This window comes from Colletotrichum karsti (genome assembly GCF_011947395.1).
Source record: "Colletotrichum karsti strain CkLH20 chromosome Unknown Scaffold42, whole genome shotgun sequence".
Taxonomy (NCBI): domain Eukaryota; kingdom Fungi; phylum Ascomycota; class Sordariomycetes; order Glomerellales; family Glomerellaceae; genus Colletotrichum; species Colletotrichum karsti.
The window spans coordinates 274,454-286,979 of NW_024065942.1; the positions used below are offsets into that span (position 1 = coordinate 274,454).

The window sequence follows — 12,526 nt, forward strand, 5'->3', positions numbered from 1 at the left end:
GGAGGGAAGGCACAGAGTACGTACCTCGTGGTTTTTCTGGGCGCCGGGCAAGAGCTGGGAAAGACCCGGACCAAGCAGTTTTTCGCAGGAGCAGGTGCGACTTTCCATGCAGGTGGAGGTGGAGGTGGAGGTGCGTGGGAAGGTGCGACTGACGACCTGGCCCTTTCCAAGAATGGGTGAATCGCGACGGGATCCTCACGGGAGCAGGAACTGACAGGCAGGCAGGACCTGCGAGAGTTGCTCTTGCTGTTTATGAGAGAGAGGGAAAGGAGGGGAGGAAGGAAGGAGGATAGCTAATCATCAATCACGCGGCAGGAGCAGCCATGTCACAATTGCCCAGAATAAACATATCAATTATTGATGCAATTCAGACCTTAATTTTTAATCCATCTCATCAAAAGTGACGAGGAAGCAAAAGACGAGGTTCAATCGCGGGCATCGACGACATCCAACAACTCACCAGCGCCGCCGCCTTCGCCTTCGCCTTGCCTTGCCCTCGGCCACCTCACCCGTCCGCGTCTGCATCTGTCCACGTCCACACCCAACGTCAATCCACCCATCCCATCAGTGTCATCTCCCCCCAATATCCGCCCTCTTCTCTCTATTCTGTTCTGTTCTTTGCTTTGCACCTTCACTCTCTCGCTCCTCTTCTCGTCCCCGATCCATCGTCTCATCCCCCTTCCTCTCTCTTCCTCTTTCTCGATCCCCATTCCCACCTTCCCCCATCCACCCCCATTTTCCTTTCTTTTTACCCCCATCATCTCGTTTTCTGTCCAAGGTGCACCACCACCGTCGTCACCACCACCACGACGCCTTCACCACATCACAGCCGGGCACGGCATCGCACCCGATACAGCATCATAGCGCGCTACCACCAGACGGTCCGTCGATACCGACACCGCGCTCCCACCACGCCAGGTACCTTACCGAATTGCGCCGGTGCCTCCCCCATCGCTTCGTATCGTGTCGCATCGATCGAGAGCTGCGCACCGCAGAGCAGAGCCAAGCTGCTGGAGCTGAAGAGAAGCTCGGCACCTCCAAGACACCGCCAGAGACACCAATACCGACCGCAAACACCACCACCTCTTTTTCGCGATCCGCCTCACCTGGCTTGGTCACGTCGCTCTCGGAACCTCTCTACGCGTAATCCAACCCGATTGACCAACTCTCGTCGTCCGCACATGGGTCCTCGATTGTCGCAGCAGTAGCCAATCCCTCTTCCTCTACCGTCACCTCGTCGTGCACGACTCTTCCTAGGTGCCATCGCCGCGCCGCACCATTACCACAACCACAACCACAATGGAGCACCCCAAAGATTTCCGCTCGACGGTGCTGCAGGCGCCATCCCGCCACGATGACCGCGAAGACGACCGCGACCGCGACCGTGACCGTGACCGTGAACGCCGCCATCACCGCGACATCATGAACCCGACACCCGGTAGTACGCGCCACTCGGGCTTCAGTCTGCGATCACCAACCCAGTCCGACTTCCACCACCCGCAACACTCCCCATACTCGCCAAAGGGGCCTTCCCATCCGCACCACTCCCCGCCGTCCCATCAATCCGGCCTGTCGCATCCGAATCCCCTCTACTCGTCGTCGTCGTCGTCGTCCGCCGGCGGCCCGCTCGCGCCGTTGCCAGCACTGGGAGGCGGCAGCACCAGCAGCAGCTCCGGCGCCGGCCATCACCAGGCTCCGCCGTTGTCGCCGCTGCATCCCCCCAGCGGATACTACCCGCCGCCCGAGTCGCATTCTTCGTCGCGCGAGAAGCCGGCAACGAGCAGCTACTACGATCCGTTGACTGATACCACGAGAGAGAGGAGGGTCTCGGACGCGGGATCGTGGCATAATAACGCGGCCAAGACGTCGCCGTCCAAGGTAAGAGGAGCTCGATTTGTTGTTCGTCACCGAGCTGCGCTGCCCATCCATAATCACGTATGCGATTGCGACACGCCGACTTGTCGCCGTGTTAAATGTACCTTGGCCCCTCGTCACCTTCATATCCAGCTGCACGTCGCGTCTCATGTATCACTACCTCTTTGTAGAGGCGAGAGCAAACACTTGATGCATTTGCCTGAAGTGGTTGCCTGAACCCGGCTTGCTTGTCTTCCTGCTGCTGCTGCTGCTGTGGTTGTCTGTGCAGCTGGTCGTCTAGTGGGCATCTGCTGCTGCTGAACCGTCGCTGCTCCGTGCTGTCTGTCGTTGGTGTTGGTGCTTACGGCTTTGTAACCTCTCTGGTGGCTTTCCCCCATCCGGATTTTCGGAGACGATGGCGCGGAAAGGTCAGACAGAGCGGCGAGAAGGCAAAAAAAGAGCACCAGCACCAGCACCAGCAGCAGCGGTGGTAGCAACAGCTGTGACGGGAATGCTTGGATCCCCTATTGTTCACGGCTTCATTGACACCACGTCTCCCCCGTTTTTCATTTTGCAGCATCAGCAGCTGCAGCGGCAGTAAAGTCATCACGCAGAGCTATTCTCCCTCCCCTTTTATCATCCTCATCTCCATCATCATCGCTCGGTTATCGTCATCTACCTTGCGTGGTGCATCACCGTCTCCAGAGAATTCATCCCTTCCACCTGAACCTGGAAAACTGCGACCGGCAATCTGTGACCTGGACAGCCCCTTCCCTCATTCAACCTACTTTTTTTGGCCCTTCAGTGTTTCCTTCCTTCCTCGTCCCTTCCTGTTTCCGCCCATCTCCAACTTTACCCGAATAAAAATTCCCAACCAACCCAGTCCCATCCTGTCCAGTCCGGTCCTCAACCCAAAATTCTATTTTTCTTTCCCTTTTTCTTTCCCTTCCCCTTACTTCTTAATCCATCGTGATCCGCCATCATCACCCACACGACTAATCATTACTTCCTTCCATCACCACACAGACCCGCGATCCTTACGGTAATTACTCGCAAACCGAGCCGGCCTCTCGCGACTCCCACGCCTACTACAAGAACGGTGGAGGCTACACCTCGCCGTCCGCCGCCAACTTCCCCCCGAGGAGTCCGCGATCCCACTCCCACTCGCATCCTCACTCTCATCAACCGCCAGCCGGTTCCATCAGCCCGTCAAACAGGGCCGCTTCCCACATGACCTCCCCCGGCGTGCACGCCTCCAATGGCGGACTCCCACCTCTGGGCAAGGCCGAGCCTTCTCCCTTGAAGGCACCCGCACCTGCCAGCGTAAGCACCTTCCAATTGACGCGCCGATAATTGATGTTTTGCTGATGACGTGTGAAATATACAGACTCCCAGCCGCGCCGACCCCATGTCCTTCTCCAACATCCTCTCCAGTTCCGAACCCGTCGCGAAGCCAAAATCAAAATCTCCCCCCGTCGAGCTCAAGGAAAAAGAAGCCGAGAAGGAGACCCGGTCCGATCCCAAGCCTCGCTCTGTCGACCCGCCCGTCAAGACCGAACGCGAAGCCGAGATCGAGCTCCGTCCCGAGCCCAAGGAGCGCTCCAGCACGCCGCTCGCCCGCAAGGAGAAGAAAGAGAGGGTCCCCAGAAAGTCAAAGTCGCGGGCGTCGGATCTGAGGGGTTCCGAGTCGACCCCCAAGACCAGCCGTCGCTCGTCGTCCAAGATGGAGACCCCGACGCCTCGCGTCCCTGCTAAGCGTCAGGCTAATGGCCAGCCCAAGCAGAAGACTCTCCCCGCCGAGAAGGAGAAGAAGGTGCAGGCCTTGATCGCCAAGCTCGACGCCGATGCCGACGACCTCGACGATGCTGGCCTCTCCGACGAGTACGCCCAGTTCCAGCAACGCGGCAACAAGCGCCGCCGCGTCTTGCAGGCCAACGACAGCAAGCAGAACGTCGAAAGACGCGACGACTTCGCCGCCGAAATGGGCCGCAGGTTAGGCGTCCACGCCGACCTCGGAAAGCGCCGCTACGATGACATTTACTACGAAGAGGCCATGAACGAGGTCAGAGAGCGCGAGCTCTTCGCCGAGAAGGAACGCAAGAAGGACATGCAACGCAAGCGACGCCGCGAAAAGTCCATGGCCGTCACCATGGAGCAGCAGAAACTTGCCCTGGAGCGCGCGCGCCTTGCCGAGGACGAGACCGAAAAGGCGAAGCATCTGCGGGACGCCGAGCGCGCCAACAAGAAGGCTCAGCAGACCAAGCTGATCCTGCAAAAGGGTATTAAGGGCCCCGCCCGCAACCTTGTTGAGCTCAATCTCGAGGGAGGTACTATGGCTACCTTCCAAGCGTCTGACATGGAGCCAGGCAACAAGCCCAAGGGCAAGGGTCGCGGTGGTCCCCGGCCCAAAAAGTCCAAGGAGCAGAAACAGGCCGAGAAGGATTCCGCCGAGGCTGCTCAGGCTGCTATCGACGCCGGGGAGGAGCTGCCCACCAAGGACGAGTCCAAGATCCGCATCAAGTTCAGCAAAAAGAAGGACAAGGAGAAGAACAAGGACAAGGATCTGGACGATGCCGACATCGAGATACCCGACATCGACGTCGATGTCGACGAGGAAACCATCCTCGAACCCGCCGAGGAGAAGAAGGGCAAGAAAGAAAAGAAGAAGAAGGAGAAGAAGGAAGACAAGCCCGAGGAGCCTCCCAATAAGGACGCCAAGTTCGAGACCAAGGGTTTCCTCCAGATCTACGACCAGATTTGGCGCGACCTGGCCCGCAAAGACGTCAGCAAGGCCTACAAGCTCGCCGCCGAGTCGTACCAGACCAAGGCTTCAAACCTTAAGAAGACCGCCATTCTCGCTTCGAAGGAGGCCAAGAGATGGCAACTCCGCACAAACAAGGGCACCAAGGACCAGCAGGCCCGCGCCAAGCGTGTCATGCGCGACATGATGGGCTTCTGGAAGCGCAACGAGCGTGAGGAGCGTGATCTCAGGAAGGCTGCTGAAAAGCAGGAGATTGAGAACGCCCGAAAGGAGGAAGCCGAGCGCGAAGCCGCCCGCCAGAAGAGGAAGCTCAACTTCCTCATCTCCCAGACTGAGCTCTACTCCCATTTCATCGGCAAGAAGATCAAGACCGACGAAGTCGAACGCAGTACCGATAACCCCGAGATTGCCGCCGCCAACAAGGACGAGACCCAGCAGAACAAGAACCTGGACATCGACGAGCCCACCGGACCTCTGGGTGCCAAGGTCACCAACTTCGAGAACCTCGATTTCGACGAGGAGAGCGAGGAGACCCTGCGTGCCGCCGCCATGGCCAACGCTCAGAACGCCATCGCCGAAGCGCAGAAGAAGGCCAGGGCGTTCAACGAGCCTCAAGGTCCCGACATGGACGAGGAGGGCGAGATGAACTTCCAGAACCCTGCCGGCATGGGCGACGTCGAGATCGAGCAGCCCAAGCTGATCAACGCCCAGTTGAAGGAGTACCAGCTGAAGGGTCTCAACTGGCTCGCCAACTTGTACGAGCAGGGCATCAACGGTATTCTCGCTGACGAAATGGGTCTCGGAAAGACTGTCCAGTCGATTTCTGTTATGGCTTACCTCGCCGAAAAGTACGACATCTGGGGTCCCTTCCTCGTCGTTGCCCCCGCGTCCACCTTGCATAACTGGGAACAAGAAATAAGAAAATTTGTACCGGAGTTTAAGATCCTCCCGTACTGGGGATCTGCAGGTGACCGAAAGGTTCTGCGCAAGTTCTGGGACCGCAAGCACATGACCTACAAGAAGGACGCCGCCTTCCACGTCTGCGTCACTTCGTACCAGCTCGTCGTTTCCGACGTTGCGTACTTCCAGAAGATGAAGTGGCAGTACATGATTCTCGACGAGGCCCAGGCCATCAAGAGTTCTCAGAGTTCCAGATGGAAGAGCTTGCTCGGCTTCCACTGCCGAAACCGTCTGCTGCTCACCGGTACGCCCATCCAGAACAACATGCAGGAGCTGTGGGCTCTGCTCCATTTCATCATGCCTTCGCTCTTCGACTCTCACGACGAGTTCAGCGAATGGTTCTCCAAGGACATTGAGTCACACGCCCAGAGCAACACGAAGCTCAACGAGGACCAGCTCAAGCGTCTGCACATGATTCTCAAGCCTTTCATGCTTCGTCGTGTCAAGAAGCATGTGCAGAAGGAGCTGGGAGACAAGATCGAAGAGGATGTCTACTGCGATCTCACCTACAGACAGAGAGCCATCTACAGTAACCTTCGCAACCAGATTAGTATCATGGACTTGATCGAAAAGGCCACTGCAGGTGATAACGACGACTCGGGTACTCTGATGAACCTCGTCATGCAGTTCCGAAAGGTCTGCAACCACCCGGATCTCTTTGAAAGAGCCGACACCACGTCCCCGTACTCGTTCGGCTACTTCGCAGAGACGGCGTCCTTCATTAGGGAAGGCAACCAGGTTACAGTCGGCTACTCGACTCGCAACACCATCGAGTACGATTTGCCTCGACTTGTTTGGAGAGAGGATGGCCGCCTCGTCAAGAGCAACATCAACAACCCGAAGGCTGGCTGGCGAACCAAGAATCTGCAGCACATGATGAACATCTTCACGCCTGAGCACATCCGCGACAGCTTGGAGGGCTCTGACAACTTCTCATGGCTGCGCTTCGCCGACGCCAGCGCCAATGAGGTGTACAAGGCCAGCCATCAAGACATCTTCACCCGCGCCGTCGAGCTGTCCCAGAAGAGCGATCGCCTGGGACACATGAACGTGGCCTACGACGAGCCGGAGGACATCAACTTCACTCCTGCGCACGCCCTGTTCCAGATCAAGGCCCGGAGAAACCGACGACCTCTGGTCGATATCACCGAGGAAGGCATCTTGGCCAACCTCATGAACGTGGCACGCAACGATTACGTCGACAGTGGTCTGGGACGTCTCGAGCAAGCTGGCCGCCCTCGTGCTTCTGCGCCTCCCATTGAGGTCAGCTGCAGCAGCCGCGGCACCGAAATTGAGAGGGAGAACATCATGTTCAACATGTCCATGCGCAAGACTCTGTTCGGCCCGACCATCCACGAAGAACGTGCCATGGTCACCGAGAAGATTCCTCTCTCGCGCTTCCCGCCGAGAAAGCTGCTCCCCGCCCCCGACAACGACAAGAAGAAGTTCACCAACATCGGCGTGCCGTCGATGCGTCGCTTCGTCACGGACAGCGGCAAGCTCGCGAAGCTGGACCAACTGCTTACGAGGCTCAAGGCCGAGGGACATCGCGTGCTGCTGTACTTCCAGATGACTCGCATGATCGATCTGATGGAAGAGTACCTGACGTACCGCAATTACAAGTACTGCCGTCTCGATGGTTCGACGAAGCTCGAGGACAGAAGAGACACGGTCGCCGACTTCCAGACCCGCCCCGAGATCTTCATCTTCCTCCTGTCCACCCGTGCCGGTGGTCTCGGTATCAACCTTACCTCTGCCGACACCGTCATCTTCTACGACTCCGATTGGAACCCTACCATCGACTCGCAGGCCATGGACAGAGCTCACAGACTGGGTCAGACTCGTCAAGTCACGGTGTACCGTCTCATCACTCGCGGTACTATCGAAGAACGTATCCGCAAGCGTGCCCAGCAGAAGGAAGAAGTGCAGCGCGTCGTCATCCAGGGAGGTGGTGCTAGTGTCGACTTCTCTGGTCGTCGCGCTCCCGAGAACCGCAACCGTGACATTGCCATGTGGCTTGCGGATGACGAGCAGGCCGAGATGATTGAACGCCGCGAGAGGGAGATGCTCGAGGCTGGCGAGTTCGACAAGCCCGTCAAGAAGAAGGCTGCCAAGCGCAAGCGCGTGGTCAACGAGAACCTTAGTTTGGACGAGATGTACCACGAGGGTAAGTCTATTCTCAGACACGTTGTTGACTGCAACGAAGCTAACAACTTTCCAGGCGAAGGCAACTTCGACGATCGCAACGCCGCTAATGGCACCTCAGGCACCGCCACGCCCGTGGCCGAACCCGACGTCAAGGGAGCGAAGAAGAGGCGCGTGGGCGGCAAGAAGGCCAAGACCCTGAAGCAGAGACTCGCCATCGCGGATGGCCAAACCGACATGTGAGGCTCTTACGGGAGCACTTGACACGATTAGAGAGTAAGACAGATCACTCGTTTCGCAAGACGACCAGAAAAACGAAGGGGGTTTATATGGATTGTAGCAATATGAATACGGACGGAACAAGCTGGGTGCGAATCTGCCTGGCGTCAGAGGGGTTTGATTGCATCAAGACGACGACGATTGCGGCGGCACGCCTGTCGCGGCATGCTTGATAGACTTATTACAAAAGCTTCTTTGTGTGTATTTTTCTTCTTTTTTGGGATTGGCGGGCGGTTTGCCCTAGACGATCTTCCGAGGATGGCGATCCTAGGATGCATGGGATTTGCTTCTGTTCAGGGGCGGCTGGTTGTATGAGATGGGGTGGGATGTATTAGTACTACCTTAGACAATGAAGTCGGTCCCGATATATAAGTCATTCATATGGTGATGTTCAAAGTGTGCGAGACGCAATTTCAACGCCGAAGAGAGCGCAGAATTCAGGCGAGTCACTGATAAAGGTCAACGCACTTGAGTGTTTGGCAGAGATAAACACCCGGCCAGAAACAACACGCCGTCAATGGCCGCGTTGCTTTCTCCAAATAGATCCTATTTAAAGCAACATCCAACCACAACTGAAAAGTCTTCTTCAGGCCGGTGGAGCCGGCACGCTGGTCAGCTACCGCGTCTAGACCATCGTGAATGTCTGAATGTGTTGATGTTCATTCCGGATTCGTGTCATGATCGGTATCATTCAGCAGTTTTTGTCGTCACGTTTTTGCCAGCGTCATCGTATTCGCAGGGAATAGTCCCGGGATAATGACGGATAGAGATGGGTTCGACGGGTGGGCTTGTCGAGGTTTAGTTAGCCGGGTTGTAAGTTTGTGTCTTGGCTCTAGGCTGAGACTGGGCGTTGACGACGACCCTGGACATTTTCCACGTCACTTGGAAACACACCACTAAAGCAGTATATCCTGGGATGTCACCTAGCAATAGGAGCTCGTTAGTATTAAATTTAGGGGGCGTAAGTTAGGATCTTATATAAGAGTAGTAGAATAAATCCACTTAGCTTAGGGGTAGATCTTATTAATATTAAGATCTACTTAAGCTCTTAAAATATTTAGGAGAAATTTTCTATAGCTCTATAGATAGATAGAATAATATAATATAGCTAATTTAATAATTAATAGTTTAATATATATTATTAAGTAATTTATATTAATTTATAAACTTTTTATTAATTAAAATAATATCTTTTAATAATAAAGATATTACTTTATAAACCTTATAAGATTAAGTTATTTAAAGAGAATAAATAAAAATTCTCTTTAAGGCTTTTAAGCTCTAAAAGATAACTAATTAGAGAAAATATAAAGTTTATTAAGCTTAAAATAAAGATATTTATATAGCTTTTTTAAGAGGTCTTAAGCTTTTATAGCTTTAAGACTATTTAGTAATATAAAATATATTTATTTAGGTTTTTATAGAGAACTTTAAGGCTTTAAGAGTAATTAATATATTAAATCTCTTTAATATAAATAAGATATTATATAATAAATAGAAATAAAACTATTTATTCTATATAAAAAAGTATTAATAAATACTTAAAGCTAATATTAAGGCTTTTAAATATATTAAAGAAATTATATTTATTAATTTTTAATAACTTTATTATAAAGCTAAAGAAAACTTTAATATTTAGATCTATTTTTTAAAAAATATAATTAAAATAAAACTAATAAGAGAACTATAAATATAATAATAAAATATAAAGCTATATTTAACTTTATTTATAAGAAATATATTAATACCTATAAAGACTTTAAAAAATAGTTAAAGTATTAAAAGAGAGTAATATATAAATAGCTTAAAAGTAATATTTTAAATACTATAAAGTTTAACTTTTAGTTTTTAAAAATTATTACTACTTTATAAAGTATCTATATATCTAATTAAGTTAATTTATACTTTAATTTAATTATTAATAAAGCTAAATAAAGTAAACTTATAATTAATAAAGTTACTAAAGATATTTATAAATAGTTATAAACTATTAAAATATTTATTAGAGTAGCTTATAAAACTAAAAGAGATATATTTAGCTTAATTATAGCTAAAGATAAGACTTTAATCTTAATTTAGAGACCTAAAAATAAATAAAAGACTAAATAAAAGCTTTATAAGGGGTCTTTAGCTATAAGAGAGTACTAAAAGTATATTAATACTATAGGGGAGACTTAAGACTTAATAACTTTAAGAGGAACTAACTATAAAATATATTAAATAAGAGGCTATTTATTCTTTAAGTATTTCTATATTAATAAAAGCTTTAAATCTACTTATTAAAAGCTTAATAATAATATTACTATTTTATTTAAGAAATATATAAATATAAACTTTAAATTTATAAAGTATATTTAAAAAGTAAAAGAGATAATATTTACTTTTAATTAACTATATAGTAAATTAAGAGGCTTTATATATATTATATTCCTTATTAGCTATTATACTCTTATAAGCTTAATAACTTTAAATTTTAAAATAACTTTTTATATCTTTAATAGTATAAAGTAGTTTAAAACCCTCTAAATAGCTTCTATAAGTAATTTTATATAGACTAAAATAAAAAAAGTCTCTATTAAGGCTTATAATATTATTATAATCTATATATAAGAGCTAATAAGACTTAAGCTACTCTAATTATATAATAGAGCTCTATATAAAGACTTTATAAGTAACTTAATATCTCTCTAAAAGCTCTAGAGAATAAAAATCTAATAGGACTAAAGCCTAAATAATAACTATATATAAAGAATAGATTATATATACCTCTATACCCTTAAGTTTATTAATAACTAATATATATTTAACTACTAACTATTTAATAAGGCTACTCTTATTATAATAATCTCTCTACTCCCTCTAATAATTAATAAGCTCTTTATATTAAAATAAAGGTATTACTATATAATAGAGACTTAATTAGCTTATTATTATCTATTTTACCTTAATATATCTAAAGTAAGCTATTAGTTTTAACCCTATTATAAAAGGCTATATTATATATACTTAAGATCTCTATAGCTATACTAAAGATAGTAATAGTAATAGTAATAGTAATAATAACCTAAAAAGAAAAGATATAGTAATAGATATTAATCCTATCATTTATAAGCCCCTTATAGGCTTTCTAAAGTTAGCTAAATAGCTTAAGGTTAAAAATCTATAAGTTTTATAAATCTAGATTACTTTAATATATTAATAGCGTTACTAATAGTAAGTAATAGAACTATAATAGTCTTAAGTACTAAAGGTAAGCTAATAGTCTTCTAAAAAGTTTAATTAATAATAATATAATAGCCTAATAGCTATATAGTTAAAAGGGTTAATTAGTTAATAAATAATAGAAGTTTTAGAGATATCTTCTAAAGTATTAGAGATATCTTAATAAAAAAGTTTATTATTATTATTATAATAGGGGAAGTTAAAGCGTAAAGTAATAAAATAGTAGCTAAGATAGGAACTTTAGGCTTATATATAGTTATATAACTAAATAGCTATTAATTAGTTAAGTTAGCTAGGCTAAACCTAAAGTTAGTTAAATATATAGTTTCTAAACGTAATATAGTAGCTAAAAGCTAAGTCTTAATATTTAAATATTTAAAAGGTTTAAAATAATAAAGGATTACTAATAAAATAGTAAAAACTTAACTAGAGATAAAGTTAGAGGTTAAAGCTATAGTTATAGCTTTATAAAAGTTTTTAAATTTAAGTTATTAAATTAGAGTTATTAAATTAAAGTTATTTAATTAAAATAGCTAAATTAAAGTTATAAAATTAAAATAATTAAACTAAAATAATTAGTACTTTTTTAAATAATTAATCTTTATTTCTATAACTATTTAGCTATAAAACCTATATAGTTATTACTTATTTAACTAAAATTTATATTTTTTAATATAACTATAATCTATAGGTATTTAAACTCTATATAGTTATTTATAAGAAACCCCTAGGTATTAGTAGTTTCTAACTATATAGGTATCTATAGGTTATATATAGCCTAATAATAACGTGGACTTAGCGGGAGCGTATATATTTAATTGTATCTAGGGCGTGTGTTCTTGCTTAGCTATAAATATCGTCGTTTGTGAAATTGATTAGTGATGAAGTAGAAGTGAGTCTGTGATACTTAGGTTTACTGCCTGGATGCATATGACCTAGATCTGGAGGAACGGGAGGAGGTGGTTTTGGGCTGGGGGAGGGTGTTTGTGGCTGTTGTTGTTGTTTTTTGGGCTATTCTGTTTAATTATATACCGTTAGGAAGGGATGGTTGGAGGGGCTGGTTGAGTGTACACGTAGTTGTGATGGGTGAGGTGGTGACATGACCTCAATACGATCAGCCCAATCTATGGACGCGCCAGCACTAAAGCAAACTCAAGTTAACACTGCTTTCGCAAAATTGCCAGGGGGAGAACTTGTGGTTCCCGATCTCCATCTCTTAAATATATGTCGTAGCGGAGGGTGATGACGATTGGGACGTTGGATTTGGTTGGAGTTCTTACGTTGCTGAGTTGGGTGACTGTTCTG

The 12,526-nt window shown here is 46.9% G+C and overlaps 1 protein-coding gene across 1 annotated transcript; it reads left to right on the forward strand.

The window, feature by feature from the left end:
• Nucleotides 1-1,299: 1,299 nt before the first annotated feature.
• Nucleotides 1,300-7,963, forward strand: CkaCkLH20_10738 (uncharacterized protein; the record flags this gene model as incomplete). The annotated part of the gene is made up of 4 exons (XM_038893452.1): nucleotides 1,300-1,878; nucleotides 2,881-3,177; nucleotides 3,242-7,742; nucleotides 7,797-7,963. 4 exons carry the CDS (start codon nucleotides 1,300-1,302, stop codon nucleotides 7,961-7,963), a joined length of 5,544 nt encoding a protein of 1,847 aa, XP_038741265.1.
• Nucleotides 7,964-12,526: the final 4,563 nt, after the last annotated feature.